Source organism: Enoplosus armatus, chromosome 20, assembly GCF_043641665.1.
Source record: "Enoplosus armatus isolate fEnoArm2 chromosome 20, fEnoArm2.hap1, whole genome shotgun sequence".
NCBI lineage: Eukaryota > Metazoa > Chordata > Actinopteri > Centrarchiformes > Enoplosidae > Enoplosus > Enoplosus armatus.
Window position 1 is genome coordinate 532,723 of NC_092199.1, and position 21,803 is coordinate 554,525.

General features: G+C 43.9%; 3 protein-coding genes across 3 annotated transcripts; 2 read left to right on the forward strand and 1 right to left on the reverse strand.

Annotated features, from left to right (window-relative positions):
• LOC139303581 (trichohyalin-like) lies at window positions 1–8,437 on the forward strand. Its single transcript, XM_070927432.1, is given in 6 exon segments — window positions 1–810; window positions 1,072–1,845; window positions 2,940–3,065; window positions 5,674–5,762; window positions 6,739–6,839; window positions 8,280–8,437. Coding segments are annotated over 6 exon segments (2,058 nt in total).
• Window positions 8,438–11,297: 2,860 nt separating this feature from the next.
• LOC139303582 (leukocyte cell-derived chemotaxin-2-like) lies at window positions 11,298–13,426 on the forward strand. Its single transcript, XM_070927433.1, has 4 exons — window positions 11,298–11,331; window positions 11,851–11,962; window positions 12,403–12,554; window positions 13,215–13,426. Exons 1-4 carry the CDS (start codon window positions 11,298–11,300, stop codon window positions 13,424–13,426), a joined length of 510 nt encoding a protein of 169 aa, XP_070783534.1.
• Window positions 13,427–14,323: 897 nt separating this feature from the next.
• LOC139303328 (monocarboxylate transporter 9-like) lies at window positions 14,324–19,828 on the reverse strand. The gene is made up of 8 exons (XM_070927099.1): window positions 19,610–19,828; window positions 19,136–19,279; window positions 18,253–18,348; window positions 17,616–17,988; window positions 16,919–16,998; window positions 16,585–16,807; window positions 16,093–16,265; window positions 14,324–15,736 (listed from the first exon to the last, which is right to left on the reverse strand). Exons 1-8 carry the CDS (start codon window positions 19,656–19,658, stop codon window positions 15,543–15,545), a joined length of 1,332 nt encoding a protein of 443 aa, XP_070783200.1. The 5' UTR covers window positions 19,659–19,828; the 3' UTR covers window positions 14,324–15,542.
• Window positions 19,829–21,803: the final 1,975 nt, after the last annotated feature.

Genomic DNA, 21,803 nt, shown 5'->3' on the forward strand with positions numbered 1-21,803 from the left:
ATGACTCAGAGAAGCAACCCAAGAAACAGTGGCATGAATCAGAGAAGCAACCAGAGTAGCAACCCAAGAAACAGTGACATGGACCAGAGAAGCAACCCAAGAAACAGTGACATGGACCAGAGAAGCAACCAGAGAAGCAACCCAAGAAACAGTGGCATGGATCACAGAAGCAACCCAAGAAACAGTGGCATGGATCACAGAAGCAACCCAAGAAACGGGGCCAGATTTGTTGACACTGCTCCTCAGCACCGTCCAACATCTCGCCCGGACTTCTACCATACACGAAATGCCAGTGCTAATGCTCACCAGGAGAACGATCACCTGACAGGTGAGATAAACACCCTGATGCAGCAAAACAAAGAACTACTGGCTGAAAGGACAAAGTTTTGCCACCGGGTCCACAAAGATAAACTGGCAATAAGCAGGTTGGAGGGACTTCTAGAGATCAGGGAAAGGCAGTTCAAAGAGGAATACAAAAAGAGCTACGAGACCATCTCAAAGCAAGAGTCAGAGATCTCCTCCCTCAAGAAATGTAACGGATTCCAGGAGAAGCAGGTGGATGTCACCCAGCAGAGAGACAATGAAATCCTGGATCTCAGGAGGGTGAAGGACAGTCTCTGTCAGAGGCTCACAGAGGCCTCAGCCAAATATCTCCAGAGTGACAAAGCTTGGGAGGAAAAATACAACGCCCAGAAGGAGAAGTTCACAAAGGAGCTGGCCGAGAAAGAACAGAGCTGGGAGACAAGACTAAAACAGGTGGAGGAAGAGAATAAAGACCTGGTCCAGAGAGAACAGTCCTGGGAAACCAGAGTAAATCAGGTGGAGGAAGAGAAGAAAGACCTGGTCCAGAGAGAACACACCTGGGAAACCAGAGTAAATCAGGTGGAGGAAGAGAAGAAAGACCTGGTCCAGAGAGAACAGACCTGGGAAACCAGAGTAAATCAGGTGGAGGAAGAGAAGAAAGACCTGGTCCAGAGAGAACAGTCCTGGGAAACCAGAGTGAAACAGGTGGAGGAAGAGAAGAAAGACCTGGTCCAGAGAGAACAGACCTGGGAAACCAGAGTAAATCAGGTGGAGGAAGAGAAGAAAGACCTGGTCCAGACCTGGGAAACCAGAGTGAAACAGGTGGAGGAAAAGAATAAAGACCTGGCCCAGAGAGAACAGACCTGGGAAGCCAGAGTGAAACAGGTGGAGGAAGAGAAGAAAGACCTGGTCCAGAGAGAACATACCTGGGAAACCAGAGTGAAACAGGTGGAGGAAGAGAATAAAGTCCTGGTCCAGAGAGAACAGACCTGGGAAGCCAGAGTGAAACAGGTGGAGGAAGAGAATAAAGAACTGGTCCAGAGAGAACAGACCTGGGAAGCCAGAGTGAAACAGGTGGAGGAACAGAATATAGACCTGGTCCAGAGAGAACATACCTGGGAAACCAGAGTGAAACAGGTGGAGGAAGAGAAGAAAGTCCTGGTCCAGAGAGAACAGACCTGGGAAGCCAGAGTGAAACAGGTGGAGGAAGAGAATAAAGACCTGGTCCAGAGAGAACAAACCTGGGAAACCAGAGTGAAACAGGTGGAGGAAGAGAAGAAAGTCCTGGTCCAGAGAGAACAGACCTCGGAAACCAGAGTGACACAGGTGGAGGAAGAGAAGAAAGACCTGGTCCAGACCTGGGAAACCAGAGTGAAACAGGTGGAGGAAAAGAATAAAGACCTGGTCCAGAGAGAACAGACCTGGGAAGCCAGAGTGAAACAGGTGGAGGAAGAGAAGAAAGTCCTGATCCAGACCTGGGAAACCAAAGTGAAACAGGTGGAGGAAGAGAAGAAAGACCTGGTCCAGACCTGGGAAACCAGAGTGAAACAGGTGGAGGAAGAGATGAAAGACCTGGTCCAGAGCTGGGAAACCAGAGTGAAACAGGTGGAGGAAGAGAAGAAAGACCTGGTCCAGACATGGGAAACCAGAGTGAAACAGGTGGAGGAAAAGAATAAAGACCTGGTCCAGAGAGAACACAGCTGGGAAACCAGAGTGAAACAGGTGGAGGAAGAGAAGAAAGACCTGGTCCAGAGAGAACACACCTGGGAAACCAGAGTGAAACAGGTGGAGGAAGAGAAGAAAGACCTGGTCCAGACCTGGGAAACCAGAGTGAAACAGGTGGAGGAAGAGAATAAAGAACTGATCCAGACCTGGGAAACCAGAGTGAAACAGGTGGAGGAAGAGAAGAAAGACCTGGTCCAGACCTGGGAAACCAGAGTGAAACAGGTGGAGGAAGAGAAGAAAGACCTGGTCCAGACCTGGGAAACCAGAGTGAAACAGGTGGAGGAAGAGAAGAAAGACCTGGTCCAGACCTGGGAAACCAACGTGAAACAGGTGGAGGAAGAGAAGAAAGACCTGGTCCAGAACTGGGAAACCAGCATGAAACAGGTGGAGAAAGACAATAAAGAACTGGAGGAGCTCTGTCTGAAAATGAAGAAGAAGAAGAGGAGAGGTTTCTGGTCTCGCATTAAGTCGATCAGGACTGGACGAAAAAAGGTGGAGCAAAAGAAAGAAAAGGAAGAGCAGAAGGAGATGAAAAAGAAAGAAAAGGAAGAGCAGAAGGAGATGAAAAAGAAAGAAAAGGAAGAGCAGAAGGAGATGAAAAAGAAAGAAAAGGAAGAGCAGAAGGAGATGAAAAAGAAACAAAAGGAAGAGCAGAAGGAGATGAAAAAGAAACAAAAGGAAGAGCAGAAGAAAAAGCAAAAGGAGGAGAAGCCAGAGAAGAAGAAGAAGGGTTTTTTCAGCTGGATGCACAAGAAGAAGAAGAAGTGTGACAGCGACAGTGAGGTGGAGGCTGCTGGATGTTCAGCTCAGGCTGGACAACAGTAGCTCCACCCCCCCCCTCCCCTCAACCTGTCTCCCTCACTGCCTCCCACCTCCCCTGTCCTCCCCCACCTTACCTCCACAACGCCCAGAAGGAGAAGTTCACAAAGGAGCTGGCCGAGAAAGAACAGAGCTGGGAGACGAGACTAAAACAGGTGGAGGAAGAGAATAAAGACCTGGTCCAGAGAGAACAGTCCTGGGAAACCAGAGTGAAACAGGTGGAGGAAGAGAATAAAGACCTGGTCCAGAGAGAACAGTCCTGGGAAACCAGAGTGAAACAGGTGGAGGAAGAGAATAAAGACCTGGTCCAGAGAGAACAGTCCTGGGAAACCAGAGTGAAACAGGTGGAGGAACAGAGTAAAGAACTGGTCCAGACCTGGGAAACCAGCGTGAAACAGGTGGAGGGAGATAATAAAGAACTGGTCCAGACCTGGGAAACCAGAGTGAAACAGGTGGAGGAAGAGAGTAAAGAACTGGTCCAGAGAGAACAGTCCTGGGAAACCAGAGTGAAACAGGTGGAGGAAGAGAATAAAGAACTGGTCCAGACCTGGGAAACCAGAGTGAAACAGGTAGTGGAACAGAATCAGAACTGGTCCAGACCTGGGAAACCAGCGTGAAACAGGTAGTGGAACAGAATGAAGAACTGGTCCAGACCTGGGAAACCAGTGTGAAACAGGTGGAGGAACAGAATAAAGAACTGGAGGAGCTCTGTCTGAAAATGAAGAAGAAGAAGAGGAGAGGTTTCTGGTCTCGCATTAAGTCGATCAGGACTGGACGAAAAAAGGTGGAGCAAAAAAACAAAAGGAAGAGCAGAAGAAAAAGCAAAATGAGGAGAAGCCAGAGAAGAAGAAGAAGGGTTTTTTCAGCTGGATGCACAAGAAGAAGAAGAAGTGTGACAGCGACAGTGAGGTGGAGGCTGCTGGATGTTCGGCTCAGGCTGGACAACAGTAGCTCACTCTCCCTCCACCCTTCCCCTCAACCTGTCTCCCTCACTGCCTCCCACCTCCCCTGTCCTCCCCCACCTTACCTCCACCTCCCCTCCATCGCTCCCACCTCCCCTGTCCTCCCCCACCTTGCCTCCACCTCTCCTCCATCGCTCCCACCTCCCCTGTCCCTCCACCCTTTCTCCACCCTGTTGAGGACAGCACAGTGGCTCAGTGATTAGCACTGCAGCCTCACAGAAACCCCCCCACCTTGTTTCTGTGTGGAGTTTGTATGCTCCTCCCTGTGTCTGAGTGGGTTTTCTCCTGGTGCTCAGGTTTCCTCCCACAGTCCAAAGACATGCACATTAGGCTCATTGGAAACTCTAAATTGCCCCCAAAAACATTAAAAATCAATCAATAAAAGGTCAATCATATTTCTGCATGTGTCTGCGTCTGATTAAAGATATAAAGTGTAAATATAATGATTAAGTACTGGTGTCTGTCATCATATATTCCTTGTTTAACTTGTATTAGTTCAGAATCAATGTTATGTCATGAAACATGTCGTTCCTCGTGGTGGTTCAGGCTCTGGTAAATTAACAATGACAATCTGAGGGAAAACCATGTGACCTTCATCACTGAAGGGTTTAAGATTATTTCTAATATTAGTATAATTTACCAGTAATTGTAACATTGTAACAACCTCTGTAGTCTCATTTAGCCGCTTGTTAGCAGCCGCCTTTTTGAAGACACGTAAAAGCTTCAGAGTTCACGAGTGTGGTATCTACTGACGTATTTTATGTCGTAGAACAAACAATACATCCGTCTGAATACAACCCCATAACTCCTACATTTAGGACCATTTTAAAGACCTTTTCTTATTTATACGTTTTTACTTTTAGCATGAAATATTCTACATAAATAAATGTTGTACTTATTAAATAATACAAATGAGCATTGCCAGCTTAAATGTTTTTGGGGCTCTAAGCAGGATTTATTTTATTTTGGAAGAATTTCTATCAATGATCAATCTGTGAATTTAAAATCCCTCAGAGACAATAAAAACTGTTAAATGTTCTTTTAGTCAGTACACACCCAAAACACAAGACACTGAAGCTGTAAAAGTCACTCCCGGTGTGTCCGTACCTCCTCTGCTGACGGTGTTCAGCCGGTGGAGGTCGGCTGTTTGTGTTTGAAAGCTTCAGCCACGACCTGCTGATTCACTGCGTCACAGGATTCATCCATCTTTGTGTGGACAATGTTGTTTCATGGACTTTCCCCAACAACAAGCCCTGGATCACCAGGGACATCATTATTTCAACTTTGTTTCTTGGAGGTTTTTTCCATCAGTTTGGTGGAAAGGTCAAAATACCCATGAGCCTCGGCCGCCGTTGCTATGGAGCGGAGGGTGTGAGTCAGAGCTGTAGTGACTTCAAAACGCTTCGCTGTTGAATTCGTAAACAAAACACGTCCGCTGAATTCATCCAAAAAGTGATTTTTGTGAAATGAACTTAAGCTGCAGGTTATGAAATCAGTTTCCCCAACAGATTCATCTTCATCTTTAAACCACAATTAGCTTATTGTTTGGTATTTCAGACTAAATCACAGGAGCTGGCAGACAACACTCGTACACTTTACTAGTTGGTAGTTCAACCATTAACGACATAACGTTTTAGAAAGTCATTATTAGTTTTCTGTGTAAAATTCCAATCTGAAAAGCACCTACTAACTGTAGCTGTCGGATAAATGTCGTGGAGTGAAACGGTCAATATTTCCCTCTGAAATGTGGAGTAGAAGTAGCTTAAGATGGAAACACTTAAGTGAAGTACAAGTACATCAGAATTGTACTTTCCACCAAGGTGAGGACAGGTAAACATCTGCTGTTTGACTGTTCAGAGTCCAGAGAGCTCCGGTGTTGGTCAGCACCGACAGCGAGTCTCTAATCATCATGAACCTGCAGCTGCTGACTCTCAATGCGTCGATACAGACGAGGTTTGTTTTCGTCCGTCATTGTGAAATAATAGAAATCACAGAGACAAAGAGTTTGATTACAGCCTGTTGGCCTGAAAACATCTGGACCTGCTGCTGTTTTTCCCTCCTGTTAAAACTGAGTGGACTTTTCACTGTGTTGAAAGCGGAACACCAGCTTCTATAAATCCTGAGTGAAGCCTGAATGAAGCATCAGTGTGAACAGAAGAAAGTCTTTATCTGGATCAAACTTGAGATTTGGAGATGAGACGTGTCGTTGTTTTGCTGGGTGAGAAACTGAATCAGCTGCTGAGTTCATCCTGATCACAAATCATCAATCCTGCTTTCTACATTTTAAACCTCGTTATTGTCAATATTTAACACCTCGTTTGTTGCGACAGTCTGCAGTCAGCATTTTCCTCGGTTGATTGATTGATGTTCGTTAATCATTTATTTTACATTATGCGGTCTGAACATTTGTCCGTGTGTTTTCTCCATACTGTCAAATATATGCATCATTAAGACTCACTTTAAAAATGTAATTCAATGCAATAAAACATCGTTTGAAATCAATAAAAGGACAAATATCCACTCTGAATACCTGTAAAATGAATTACTGTGGACAGAAGAGAAAATGTGACTAACTTTTGGAAAACATTTCTTTGTGGTGAAAAAGATCAACTCGTGTGTTCAGATTTATCTGCAGAGACGTCAATAAACCTTTGGTGTGTGTGTGTGTGTGTGTGTGTGTGTGTGTGTTTTATTTAAACATGTATTAATTACGTTGTGGGGACTCACCTTCCATACAGACAAACATCAGGTCCCCACATGGTAAACCCACAGGACTTAGATTTGGTTTAGGTAAATGTTACGGTACGTCTCCAGGGAATTGATGTAAGTCAATGTAACATCAAAACAAGTGTGTGTGTGTGTGTGTGTGTGTGTGTGTGTGTGTGTTTGTCTGTCCAGCTGTGCTGTGTGTGTGTGTTTGTTTGTCCAGCTGTACTGTGTGTATGTGTGTGTGTGAAGGCATAAAGTTCGGTCAGCTCTGCAGTGGAAACTCTGACAACAGCAGGAGGACGTGAGACAGCTGGGGAGACGGTAACACAATCACACAGTAACACTACACAAGTATTTAAGTGCATTGTGGGAAATGTAGGCACCAGTGTTTTGGGAGTTTGACCCATACTGCAGACTAAAAGTCAGGCCATCTCCTCTGCTGCTCAGACTTCTCTGTTTTTAATCTGCTTCTCACAACAGCAACTATGGAAGAGACACACTAAAGCTAAAATCATATAAATCTATTTATCAACTGTCACAGCCACACAGGGGTATACTGAACATGAGCGTACATTTACTTACAACTGATTAGAAAAAGAAATTAGTACAAGCAAATGCAAATGAATAGGTGGGTCAGATCTGCTCTGTCAGTAACGTCAGGAAGTGGATGCGTGAATGTGTGCTGTGCTGTAAAAGAAAAACTAAAAATCTACAAGAGTTTTTGGTGGTGAGATCTCACTGGTCTGACCCCATCAGCTGCTGGTGAATCCACGGGTCGCTTCTAAAACTCACGACACTCTCACTGATGTGTAAAGAGATATTATTTTAGTCTTCACTTTAGTTCATTTTATGTGTGAAAAAAGTCAAATTAGAGCTGAAACCTTTAAAAAGTATAATAATTAAGTAATCATTTGAGTAATTTATCAATTAAAAACACCAATCAACATCAACTGTGAGTGTCTCAAATGTGAAGACTTGCATTTCTCAGTAAACTGTATAAGTTTGGGTTTTGGACTGTCGGTCCATCACACATAATATTAACCCTATTACTCAAGTACTGTACTTAAGTACACACTTTATGTACTTGTACTTTTCTTTTCATGTTACGTTGTACTACCATACTATACCACATCTCAGAGGGAAATATCACTTTTTACTTCACTGCATTTATCTGACAGCTTTACTTACTAGTTACCTCACAAATGAAGTTTATAAAATATGATGTTTTGTTATAAATTTAACTCTTCAACAGTTGAATTAATTCATCGTCAACTCTTTTGCTGGTTGAAGTGAACTGATGGTGTGAAACCATTTTGTGGTTCCAGCTGCTCAGATGCAGATGTGCTGCTTTTCCTCTGAATGCTGTTAATAATTGTAATGTCTTGTTAATAATGTGGAGCTTTGTGAAGGCGTCACTTTGGGCTCTGGGTCATAGTGACCAAACAATCGATTGATTAATAATCATTAATCTAACACTAATGATCATTAGCTGATAGTTCAGAATGAGCTCCACCTCAACCAACTCCAACAGTAACATCCTGCTTCACATTAATGATGAGGAATAATCATCTAATGACAGAATCTATAACAGGAGGACAGTCACAGGGGGACAGTCACAGGGGGACAGTCACAGGGGACATCTGACTGCTGGAGTACTTTAAGGACAGTTTACTGATTATACTCACAGACTTTGACTGGAACATAGTATTTGTACTATGTGGTATTAGTACTTCTACTGCAGTAAAGGATCTGGTCCAGCAGGTCTGTGTTTCAAGGTGTTCTACGTTCAGCCGGACCGAACCTCTGGATCCGTGAGGAAGGGGGAGAGGATCGGCACCATGCTGCCCATGCAGAGTGTCTACCCAGGAATCACCTCTCATGTCCACGTCCAGATGTGCGACCCCACGCAGTACTTCTGATCGACTCACCGAGGACTTCTGTAATTTTTCTCTATGTTGACATTAATGCCTTATTAAAAAGTTTTAATAGATGCTTTTATAAATAAAATGTGAAGAGCAGTTTTGTTGTGTGTTTCTATTATGATCAGGAACTATGAAACATCACTGTTGTGTTTTAAACTCATGTTTAACTGACAGCATCAGTAAACTGTGTTGGAGCAGAGCTACTTTACGATAATAGTTCTTAACATGAAATGTAAATTGGAAATTAGTGAATTCTAAATGACAGATAGACATGTAAGCTGATAGAGTATTAAATATTGAAATATTCTTACTTTATTTTGGAAATATTGTGCCTTGTTCTTGTAAGTGAGCTTTTCTTGTATAATTATGATGTATTCTACTAAAGAAATTATGTATTTTTCTTATAATACTTCAACTCAAGAATGTTTTCCCCCTCACAGTGGTCGATTCTCCGTCAAACTGCATCTTCAACATAACTTCAATTATCACCACTTTGCTGACGACAATTATACATTTCAGGCAACCCTCACTTATAACCTGCTCATCTACCACTAATATCAGCATTAAAAACATTTTAGTTGAAGGAAAGATCGAAGTTCCTTTACTTGGCCCCAAGTGTGTTGTATAATATGATAATTTGTTTGTTATAATCTGTCAACTCTGATCAAATTTCAAGTGAGGAGTTAAGGAAGGGCTCATTTTGGATTCTGATTTAAGTCTCAAACCCACATTAGCAACATTACTAAAACATGACTCTTTCATTTGAGAAACAACCAAAGTTTGATGCTTCTTGACTTGAAATGCACAACTGCTGCAAGACTACTAAAATTACTAAAAAAGGTATCCAAAATTCTGCTACTGATATATATAAAGCTCTAAATAGCCCCCCCCCCCCCCCCGACACTGTGGATTCTTTACCATTTTACATTTTATACCCCTTCATACACTGTCAGATCTCTGCCAATATACTACAGATATCTACCCCAGCGGTGTATAACTTAAAGGAGCGGTATGTAAGAATTGTCGAACTCATACTCCAAACAAATTGGGGGCAGCATATCACCAGAAAGTTGGGGTGTCCACCCTTATTGTAACAAACAAGGAAATGCACAGTCCTTGCCACAGGTCTTTCTTTCTTTCAACAAACCTAGCAAACACATAAGTAACACAATACAATTAACTACCTTCATAAGCTATCGCTAAATAGCCAACGTTAGCATTAACAGCTGTTTACTTACCAGTCTAGAAGAAAGGTTGTTAGTTCAGCATCAAACAAACCAAGAGCTGTCTCCAGCAGTGGAAAGCAACGCCAATGTTAACTCTTGTTTTGCTTCTATTTATATCACGCCGCTGAACATGTTTCTTCCTCCTCAGAAGAGATCAGGTTAAGGTCGGCTGTCCTTCTACTGGTTGGTAAGGTGACGTGCTGGTTTGCAGTGGTCAGGGTCTCATAGATGTGAGAGAGTAGTCTCTTACTGCTGAAAGAATCAAGCAGTGAGGGTTGATATAAGTTGGATTGGTAGAGCTCAATATGGCTCTCCAAGACAAATTTGAACTGAGCGTATTGACAGTGATGGTGTTTGGTAGGTTGACTTGTTCTTGCAGCTGGTCGAAGGTCATGAGGAGACCCCCCTAAAGAGATGACTTAGACGGGGAAGGACAGTGGTTTGTTGTTGACTGTGAACATGGGGTTGTGCCAGAGCGGTGTTAAAGGTGAAGGAGAGGGTGAAGATCCTGGAAGGTTATTGGCCTTCCACCATGTCAGGAGAGTTGTGTTCATAGTTTGGTTTTGGAAACATGGACTTTTTTTTATTGTTCCACCTATGGATGGCAAGTCTTTCAGAGTGAGTGACAAGGTGCTGGGGAGTTGTGCTGTGTCTAATCATAATGCTTGGTTTGTGTCTGTTGTCCAATGTCTTCTACACAGTAACTGAGGAGATTTCTATTTGATTATCCAGAGGAAACAGGGTTTGCTTCGCTGCTATATTGGGAGTCTCGTGCTCAATGTACAAGAGTTGGAAACTCTTCAGAACAAACATTTCCAGGAAAGACTGCAGAGCTGTTATAGATAATAAAAATACAATCAACATTAAAGTCCAGTCTTGTTTGAATGACTCAATGTACACTCCACAATGCAGCTGGGTCCCAAAGTGGGAACATTGCAGTGTATGGTTGGCGTCTTAAAGGGAAATTCCGGTATTTTTAAACCTGGGCCCTATTTCTACAAATGTCGGTGTCTAAATGAGTGATAGCTACCAAAAGTTTTGGAATTGGCCCGGTAGATCGCCTCAGCCGTGAACGGGCTGCAATGGCTGCGACGTAATCCTTGCGGGAAACTGCACCCGTGAAAAGTGTTTGTTTCTGCAGCGACAGGCTCAGACTGTAAGTGTCTGACAACATGATGAAGGATCCCTGCAGAGAGAGACCTTAAGTTAAAGAGTAGGAGCCTTTTTGTTTAACCACAAACAGTAGTCTCGTTCAAGAAGTTTCGCCCTGAGATCTTGCGAGCAGTGAGTTGTTGCAGGAAGACAACAGCGTCTCTGGCTGCTGGTGTTTTCGTCCACTCTGATCAAACTTTTCAGCCACATGTGAAGAACTTGTTTTGTCATTTAGAGATCATTTCCAAGGTACCAGAGAATATTGTCAAATATTAATACTGATACGTAGAAATCTCCTGTTTGTTTTCCGGCTGCAGAGCTGTTCTAATTAATTACTGCCAAAATCAACATGAAAGTCCAATGCTGACACACACTTCTCTGCCCAACGGCTGCCAGAACTACGACACACAGGCGATAAAGAGTGTGTGCAGTTTGCAGTCAGCTCATCTCAAGACCGTAGATCTCTGCTGGAAGTGACCATGGCAGTTTTCCTGATCACAGCTGTGCTATCCAGTAAGAACTATTTTACACACCATCATTTGCATTGGCTCTCTTGGCTGCTGTACACAGTGATGTTAATGGGTTTCTGTATATGATCGTGGGCTGCAGGAGGCTGTCACTACAGCAGGATTTTTACAAAAACTTCAGTTAATTAATGAATATTCTCCAGGTCCAGATCACAAAATGTCTGATTATATCATGAAGAATTATTGTTATGTACTGCTGCGAGAAACAGTGTGATATTCAGTAAATTGTCCCTACTGGATTTCCATCATAGTTGTGCCGTTATGATCATGAAACATTTTATTGTTGTTTATTTCTTAAATGTAACTTGGTGAACCCTGAAGAAACCCTGAACATGACTGCTTTTGTTCCACGTGGCACACGTGAACAGAAGCAATGCTGCAGTTTTACCATAATTTTTATATAACATTAAAACAACAATACTGAAACGAGACACTGGCGCTTCAAACATTACAAGCATCATCATCACCACTGTGGCATTAAACTCTTTTTCTCTTCCTGTTCCAGCTGTGGTTTTACTCAGTGCTGGTTACGAGTTCGGCCCGATATGCTGCAGTAACCCCACAAACCGAATCCGAGGATCGGACACTTTTGGAAGCGGAGGATTTGGAGCTAGTCGGTAATTTTCTAATGGGTCCTCTATCAGTTGTTGTCTTTGGTGTTTTAATGAGTGGGTTAAAAAATAACCTGACCTCATTTACAGAGAGTCACTTAATGCGTCTTTGGTGGATCAGATATCTGATCTCTAAACAGTTCAGTGTAAATGCCTCCAAGAAGTACTAAAGATGGATTGAAATCTGATTATTGAAACCACCTCTGGAGGACTCATTCCAGCCACCTCCTTCTGGACTGGAGTAGGACTGACCCTGATTCACATGTAGTCCAGAAAATGAAGACTGGAATCAGAGACGCAGACATATGACTGAATGTAAATGAAAGAGTCTGAAATCTCCTCTGGATTTAAGGTTCTTGAAATTAAAAGTAGAAATGAGATCTTTCAGTAAAAACTTTGCAGCTTGTTGTTGGCTGTCAACCGTTAACAGAAATGTTTGTGTTTAGAGGGAGCAGAAGCCACGCAGGAGTTGATATTGAATGTCAGGATGGTTCAAGGGTCTACGCTCCACTGGACATGACCATCATCCGCCAGTCTACCCCTTACAAATACGGCACCAAGACAGCCATCAATAACGGCATCGTCTTCGAAGCTGAAGGTCTGACAGGTTTCTTCACGTTTACACAAAAAGGGAATCAACAGTAACAGATTAAACTAACAACAGAAGAGAGTGTCTTTCCTTTTGTAGTCATGCTAGCAACTCTATGGATGAATGTGTCTGTCCTCCACTGTGGTCCAGACTGAAACATGTCAACAGCTGTTGATGGACTGTGATGAGATGTGGTTCAGACCTTCATGGTCCCCCTGAGGATGAACTGTAATAAATCTGGTGATCCTCTGACTCTTCATCTAGCGCCACCATCAGGTCAACATGTTCATGTGTCCAATACTTTGGTTTATGACCAAACACCTGCAGAACTGAAGACGTTCATCAGCCTCAGCATGTGTTTACTGCTAGTTAGCTCATGTTAGCATGCTAACACACTAAACTAAGATGGTGAACATGCTAAAGATTAGCATGTTAGCACTGTCACTGTGAGCATGTTAGCATGCTAATGTTAGCATGTGATATGAGATCATGATGTGTCACCAACATGTACTTTTTAGAGCAGCTTGTCGGTGTTACAGTGGCAGACGGATAAAGAACTGTGTACAGGAAATATAATGTATTTTATATATATATATATATATATATACACATACATAGCCTGTCAGCTTCCACACATTTGGGTATACTGATTTGGGCTGTCTCTTCCAGGCATGACATTTAAACTGTGGTACATCCGTCCAGTGAAGACCTCTGGGACTGTGACAAAGGGAGAGCTAATCGGCACCATGCTACCCATGCAGAGTGTTTATCAACGGATCACCTCACATGTCCACCTGGAGAAGTCTGACAAGACAGACCCGATGGCCGTAATCAACACTCAGAATCAGCAGAGCAACAGGAATTTCTGCATTGGGAAATGAATTGATTTACGTGTTTCAGCCATGATGGTGTAACAAGGAGGGCTATTATCAATAAAAGCATCAACTGTATTTTTAAGTTCTGTTGTCTTACTTGTTCATACTGAGGCCGAATTATGAATTTCATTTCACCACCATTTTCACAGCGCTGCAACACGAGCGGAGTACAGTACGAGTACAGTAAAGACAGGGTCGGCCTTTCACTCACCGGAACAAGTTCATACAGATTACATCAAGACAGTTAACATTACATTGCAAGCTTGATAACAGCTAGGAAATGGTTGAATGATAATGTTAGCCGTTGTCAAACGGTGGCTAGTGGGTGATCAAATATGTTGTTTCACCTTGAAATATGGCCCGTGTGCCTCTGTTTTTTCACTATCTATTGTCTTGTCAGTTGCTGAAGTGGTGAAATGACAATGATTTGTCGGAGTTGTAACCTGGAACACAGCAGCACGACAAGATAACAGCATTTGAGCTTCCCATCCTGAGCGTGACATCAGAGGAAAATGGCCACCGTGTGAATATGATGAACATACAGGTGAACATACATAGGTATGGACTCGAGTCACATGACTTGAAAACTGTAGAACTCTGCCTCAAAGAGGAACTGTGGGGTGTTTCCAGGTGCTGGGGAGTTCTCCTGCATATGTTTTAAAGTAGTATGAAGCCTTCAGTGTCTCATAGGGAGCTGAAGTCAGCTGGTTGGAGACTACAAGTTTGAAACTGAAAACAATCTGTTGGAGTTAGAAGTGAGCTGACCGGACCTCTGCAGCTACAGGCTACATTAGCTGCTACTAGCATAAACCACAGCTGTCAGGAGGAGGTGCATTGTGGGTAATGTAGGCAGCAGGTTTTTACACAAAGAAGAATGTGTGGAATAAAAGAGGAGATCTCTGGTTCTGCTACATCGAGTTTGGTCCTTTTTATTGAAACTGTTACAGGAATGAGCTGATAACTCTGTGGAGGACTGTTATACCAGTTAAAACAGGTTTAACTTCATGGTCCACATGCACGCACACATTTCAGTCCTATGGTATAATCTGCAGAGTGAGGCACATTGTGGCTTTCAACCAACTAAGAGAAGAAACTGGGGAGTGTGAGGAGGAGTCTTACAATACTACTACTACTAATAATAATAATAATAATACTCAGTTGTTCAAAGTCATTAAACTTTTCGCTGTAAATGTCAAACACATTGAAAACGAACTCTGATCTACAGACCCTGCACACACGCTGCCCCACAGGATCACATCACCACAATATGGATGCTGTTCAGTTACAACAGGGTTCCTGTAGTGGTGCGTGGAGAGATGGTGGAGTAGCTCAAGTCCATCGTCACTTTATTCCCTTTCAGTGATGTGATGACAGAAAACGCTTTACTTTAGGATTTGGATCCAGTAATCAGTAAACTAATAGCTGCATAACATAAAAAGTCTAGTTTCTTTCCGTTTATTGTCTTAAAACAACAAAAGCAAAGCAGACAAAATCCTCCATGTTGCCCCAAAGCTCCTTTTTTAACCCTGTAAACACAAACTAAAGGATGCATCATGTCGTTAAAGTGCATTCCCACCTTTTTCTTTTCTTTAATATGAACGGACCTTTCCTTCTACAAAAACACAACAATCATAAAAACAACTCACAAAATAACCTTTCTTCAGTAAAATACATTCAAAACATAAAGACAGAAACAACAATATGAAAAACAAGAACAGACTTTAAATGAAAGACAATCAGAATCAACTTGTCTAGTTTCTTATAATCAGCACCAACTTAACTCCCGTTAGATAAACCGTTTCATTTCCCAACACGAGGCTTATAAAACTTTGTGTTTTCAGTTACTAAATGTTTAAAAGTTCAGGACAGAAGACACCTGAGATTAAAGTCAAACTTGTGCCTCCCTGAGTTTTGCTTTCCAGGCAACAAGGAACAAATCTCCCAGAATCCTTTGTGTCCACTGAGAGGACAAATCAAACTCTGTGGAGCTGCGTGATCAACTCGCTGCTCATCCAACATTTCTGTTTTTATCTTTTCATGATCAAGTAAAAACGTAAAAAACATTCATTTAAAAATAAAGTTGGATTTGAAATCAAACCTTGTAAACGTTGAGTTCGGTCAGTCAGGTGACAGGTGAGGCAGCGTCTGTTGCTGTGGTAACCGTGCAGCAGATGAGCTCACTCTCTGGAGGAGGAGGAGGGGTTTCTGATGGCGGCAGGATGGCGGCGAGGAAGAGGATGAGGCTGCCGGCCATCATGCAGCCGCCGCTGAGGTAGAAGGCGACGTCGTACGACTGAGTGAAGTCGTAGAAACAACCTGAAGACAGAAACGTTAACGTCAGGTGAATAATGTCAAAACCATCTTCAGTAACTGTTAATTAAATGTTAATTCAACAAATGAAATCTCAGAGTGTCACAGAATCTGTGTTCTCCACAAACTGGGATCACATGATCGATTCATAAACCAGCAGACAGACGACCCCCCCCCCCCCCCCCCCCGCACGCTGCTCGTTCTCCAAATCCTCCCTCAATGTTCAGACTGATTTCCTTCCACACAGCCGCTGAAGGTGAACACTGACTGTGACTGAAACCAGCCTAAACACTGATGGAAACCGGACTCGGTGGAGTCTCTCCGTCTGGTCTTTCGGCCTGTAGACCTTCTGTCCTTCTTACCTACGACAGGAGGACCCAGCATCAGGCCAACGCCTCCGAAGAACATGAGGATCCCATGAGCCTCTGCGAGCTTCTCCACACTGACCACCTGACTGGTGACGTATGGCGTCAGAGTCCAGTTCCCGCTCAGGAAGCCCAGGACCACAGACAGCACCTGGAGGTCCAGGTACGAGCTGAAACACAAGCAGGCACAAAGATGCAGTGTTTGACTGAGTGTCCTCAGACGGTAAATATCACAGAGTCACAGATACAAGACACTCGTGGGTGAGTTTCAGAGTCTAAATCTATATTTATCTGGGATAACTGAGCTCTACGTTTTGGAACTACAGTTCCCACAATGCATTGAGGGATTACATCAATCAGCTGTGTAACCTTTCCGACACAGTTTTGACATCACAGGTTTCTTACAAAATGTGTTTTAAAATGAACTTTTATTTTCGTAAGTGAAGGAAATGACTGACTTTATTTTGTTACCTGTTCTCTGGGTCTCACCTGGTGAGGGGGATGAGCAGCACTCCCAGCCCGCTCACTCCCACCGTCAGAGCGTACAGGAGGACGCTGTCGACCCGCGGCACGTCCGCCATGACGCCCAGTCCCAGTTTACCCACACCGGCCCCAATGGAGTTGAGGGAGACCAGGGAGATGGAGGCGACGCCCTCCGTCAGCCCGGAGCTCCGAGCCAGGTCCTCCAGGAAGAGCTGAGGGGGGAAGTTACCTGCAGGAGGACGAGGAGATACAGGTGAGGAGGTTCATGAGTCATGTCTCTTCTGGTCTGAGTTCAAGAGCACGAAACCACAACCTGAAGAAGAGGAGTGAAGAGACTGACCGAGGCTGAAGAGGAAGAGCGAGACGCACAGCGCCACGAGGACTCTGTCCTGAAGGAGGGACAACATGGAGGACAAACATCTGAGGAGAGAAGACAGTCAGTCCAATTCTAACTCCCAATCATCCACTTCTTTATGTGTTTTATTGAAACTTTCTTGTTTAATCAAAGTTACAGAACTCTAAATCGCAAAAAGCTTTTCCTGTGTTTCTTCTGCCTCTCGTCAAGGCCAGAAACCTGTTGATCGGCGCATTTGGGTTCACTTTAGCTGAAGTTTTGTCGGACAGCCTGATGGAGTCAGTGAAGTGCTGCTGCTGTGGCTTACAGGTGCTCTGTGCGATGGGGTGTATGAAGCACTGTTACTGTTCATGGTCTGCGCCTTAAACCCCTCAGACCATCATGGACACTTCAGGAAATAATGTTTTTTCAGTGGCTAGTTTTTTATTCCTCTCTGGCTTTGGGTTCAAACACATCCTTTATTATCGTGTTCACATGATCCTCCTCTGCACTTCAGGTCCTGTTCGCTGTGGTGATCAGGTCTAAAGACAAGAAACATCCTTTCATAGGAGATGTTGTTTCCATGACAACAACTGCCACAAAACACATGGGTCTGTTTGAGTCAACGAGCTGACACACAGTTTGTTTCATGAAGAGAGTCAGAGTTCGTCAGTAACTGTGTGTGTGTGTGTGTTACACTCACTGGGAATAATATTTCATCTTGATCTTAACCATCTTGACGAAGGCTGAGCAGCTGAATAAGCTCCTCCTCCTTCTGACCAGCGGCTCCTTGGTTTCCATGGTGATAGCTGCATCTTTGGCTGCAGGCTTCTGATTGGACGGCTCATCCTCCGCCTCCTCCTCCTCCCGAAGCCGCAACTCTTCTGCCGCCCGCTGTAATATGGCGGCGCGCTGTTTGAGGTAGTATTTGGGCGGGGTCAAAGGTCGCATGGGGCCGGCACACGCCACCACGTTCAGCGCCAACGCTCCGACAACGAGGAGACAGCCATCCAGACCGAAGTGCTCAATGAGCTCGTTCTGCAGCGTGGAGTACAGGACGCCGCCCACACTCGTACCTGAGGACAGACAGACAGGCAGGGGGACAGACAGACAGACAGACAGACAGACACAATGGAGGTTTATGTTTTCCTGCTCTACATTATGTTCTAGTTATAAACACACATTGAGGAAGTTACTGTTGGATGATCACTGGTTAAAATATAAACACATTCATTTTGCTCCACTGCCCAATAAATAAATAAACAAATCATCTTAAAATCAGCAATCATCCCTTCAATCAACTCTGGACTGGATGTGATACGGTCATGTGACAGACGTACCTGTGGTCACTATTCCCAGTGCCAGGCCTCTCTTCTTGTCAAAGTACAGACAGGTGATGGTGACGGTGGTGGTGTACAAAAGACCAACACCGACACCTGAGACACACAACACACACAGAGGACACAGAGTCCCGTCACTGAAGCCTCTCAGCTGAAGCTGGGACACCTTTGTTGCATCTGTCTGTCCATCGTTTCCTGTCACCTCTTTACTGTCGCGAATAATAAAGAGCCTGTAAAGCCCCCCCCCCAAACAAAAACAAACTAAGGGCTGTAATTAGTTAATACGTCCCCTGAGAGCTGAACTTATTTCTAGACAGAAGTTTTCATTCGATTAAATACAGCGTTTTCCTCCAAACACTCACTAGAGAACCACATGAGGATTCATCCGCCACTGAAAATAGTCCCCAACAAATGCACTATTTCCTCCTGTTAGTTGGATAAGAACAGCTGTTTGAGGGAATGACTGAGCCTTTTGAAACATGAAACTATATATTTGTGGGTTTTTTTTTAAAGATTGACATCTTCAGTAGGAACCAATGGGCTGAGAGCTGAGAGCCAAAGACAGGAAGGACACCCAGTCGGTTCTAATCTACTAACATCAGCTCACTACAGTTGAGTACAGCTCTGACTGCTTTAACAGCCGCTTTATGATGCACAGCTGAACTAACAGGCTGGTTTACAGCCAACAGTGTGGCCTCGCAGCAGCTCACACCAGCACCAGAAACTAGAAACTGTGGTCTCATCTTCAGGTGGAGTGTGGGCCTGAGCAACTGAGTCATGTAAGTAAATATGAGATCAGATCGGACATCCTGGTTGTACCCTGCAGCATTAAGTCAAAGCAAAAACACGCAGGGAACTTCATCTGTCTCAGCCTCCGTCTTACCGACCACGATGCCGTAGGAGAAGATGAGGAAGGGGACGTTGGGAGCGAAGGCGCTGAGCATCAACCCCCCCGCCACCATCACACCGCTGAAGATGGTGACGGGCCGAGCACCGAAATCCACCACACAAACACTGCAGATAGGACCTGGAGGGGAGGAGAGGGGGAGAGGATACAGGGGGAGAGAGAAGAAAGAGAGAGATGGAGGGATGGATGCAGACAAGGCATTGAGAAAGTTAAATCAGCGACCTGCCATACAAACAGAAGTTTTCTCTGCCATGTTGTTCGACAGATCCCCTCCAGACGTGTTGCAGGACTTAATAATTAATCATAATAATAATAATTCAATTGTTTGTGTCTGATGTGGTTTTTCAACACAAAAGTTGAATGACTGTTAAAAAGGCCGTCAACAGTAACAAGAAAGTCATGTCAGTCACTGGAGGGGCATAAACACACTCACTGGCTCTGGTTCCTCACCCACTATGAGTCCCACTCCGACCACCAGTGAGCCCACCCAGGCCGTCATGGCCTTCCCTTCCCCGAAGGCGAGCAGCCACTCAGGGTAGAGAACGCCCACCGACTGCGGAGAGCCGTACCCCAGCAGCAGAGCCAGGAAGCTGGACGCCACGATCACCCAGCCCCATCCGCCATCCAGTGCCGGGGGCCGGACGGCCGGAGGACCCGGGGCCGGGGGGGACATGGTGCGATGAGGGGTGACCTGCAGGGACTTGAGGACGAGGAAACAAGCCGAGCGGCCTGCTGTGAAGGAGACGACGAAGGATGAGAGCAAAATGTGTTATTTTAATCAGCTGCATTGTTAGAGCTGATAAAACATCTCTGATAAATAAATAAATATGTGTTATGACCTAACCCTAACATGTGTCCACTGTCTCTGTTCAACCTCCTCAACTGAATGTGGGCTCTGATCTGGAGGTGGTCTTCTCCACAAGTGTCCAAAGGGGTGAAAATGACTTTTTATTCAGATGAAGTCAGGCCATGTACTGGAGTGTAGTGTATGAAAGACATGCAGGGTTGTGGTGAGTTTTGCAGGCTGGCTAGTAGTTAGCTAGTTCGGTAGCTAACATTAGCTAACATGAGTGTTTTCAAATATTTTGAGGTCACGACTCATCTCGTAGTTGGCTGGTTTAGTTCTTTTTATATAAGGACTTTCTGAAACATCAGTGCAGTGGATGGGAAATTCACTTCCGGACCCGGAGCCGATCAGAAAGTGTCACTGTTGAGCTCTATTAGCTTGTGTTGTGATTTATAACGGAGCAGCACTCACGTGTCCCGTGTTTAATAATGACGGACAGTCCGACAGCTGACGAGGGCTCTTATTTTCGGGGGGGGGGGGGGGGGGTGTTATAAAATGGGATATAACATTCAGCCCCCTCATTTGCCATCACTTGTAACGGGACACAGTTTTCTCCACATTGAGCTGTTTCTTCGACACTGGTTCAATTTGATCTTCTGACCTCTGAAGAAGTCCTCTCTTTGTCATCAAACACAGACGCTAACACACAAAAGAAACACGGTGAAGTAAGCTAACTTTACCTGACTGACACAGCTCGCTGTCGGTGCGCCTCGCTCCCTCACCCCCGACAAATCTCAAACTCCCTCCATTTTCATCGTCCTTTCTCGGTGTTTTCACGGCTGAACCGTCTCCAGCTCCGCCATCCTCCAGCTGTGTACTGACTGAACCGCTACAGGAAGCAGCTTTTGTGGCACAGAAACCGGTTTGAAGCTGTTCCTGCCTGCCTCACTCCTGCGCTTCGCTCCAGCTGCACGCGCGTGTCCGCTCTGTGCGCGGACGGTGTAGGAGTCAAAGTAAAAGTACTTCATTCAAAATCCTATTTTAGTAAAAGTACTCATGTATTGTCGGCAAAATGTATGCCGAATGTAAGAGTCAGTATGAAAAGTAAAAGTTGTATACAGCTAGTTTAACTACTTTATATACAGTTAGCTAGTTTGAACTACTTTATATACAGTTAGCTAGTTTAACTACTTTATATACAGTTTGCTAGTTTAACTACTTTATATACAGTTTGCTAGTTTGAACTGCTTTATATACAGTTAGCTAGTTTGAACTGCTTTATATACAGTTAGCTAGTTTAACTACTTTACATACAGTTAGCTTGTTTGAACTGCTTTATATACAGTTAGCTAGTTTAACTACTTTACATACAGTTAGCTTGTTTGAACTGCTTTATATACAGTTAGCTAGTTTAACTACTTTACATACAGTTAGCTAGTTTAACTACTTTATATACAGTTAGCTAGTTTGAACTGCTTTATATACAGTTAGCTAGTTTAACTACTTTATATACAGTTAGCTTGTTTGAACTGCTTTATATACAGTTAGCTAGTTTAACTACTTTATATACAGTTAGCTAGTTTGAACTGCTTTATATACAGTTAGCTAGTTTAACTACTTTACATACAGTTAGCTAGTTTAACTACTTTATATACAGTTAGCTAGTTTGAACTGCTTTATATACAGTTAGCTAGTTTAACTACTTTATATACAGTTAGCTTGTTTGAACTGCTTTATATACAGTTAGCTAGTTTAACTACTTTACATACAGTTAGCTTGTTTGAACTGCTTTATATACAGTTAGCTAGTTTAACTACTTTACATACAGTTAGCTAGTTTAACTACTTTATATACAGT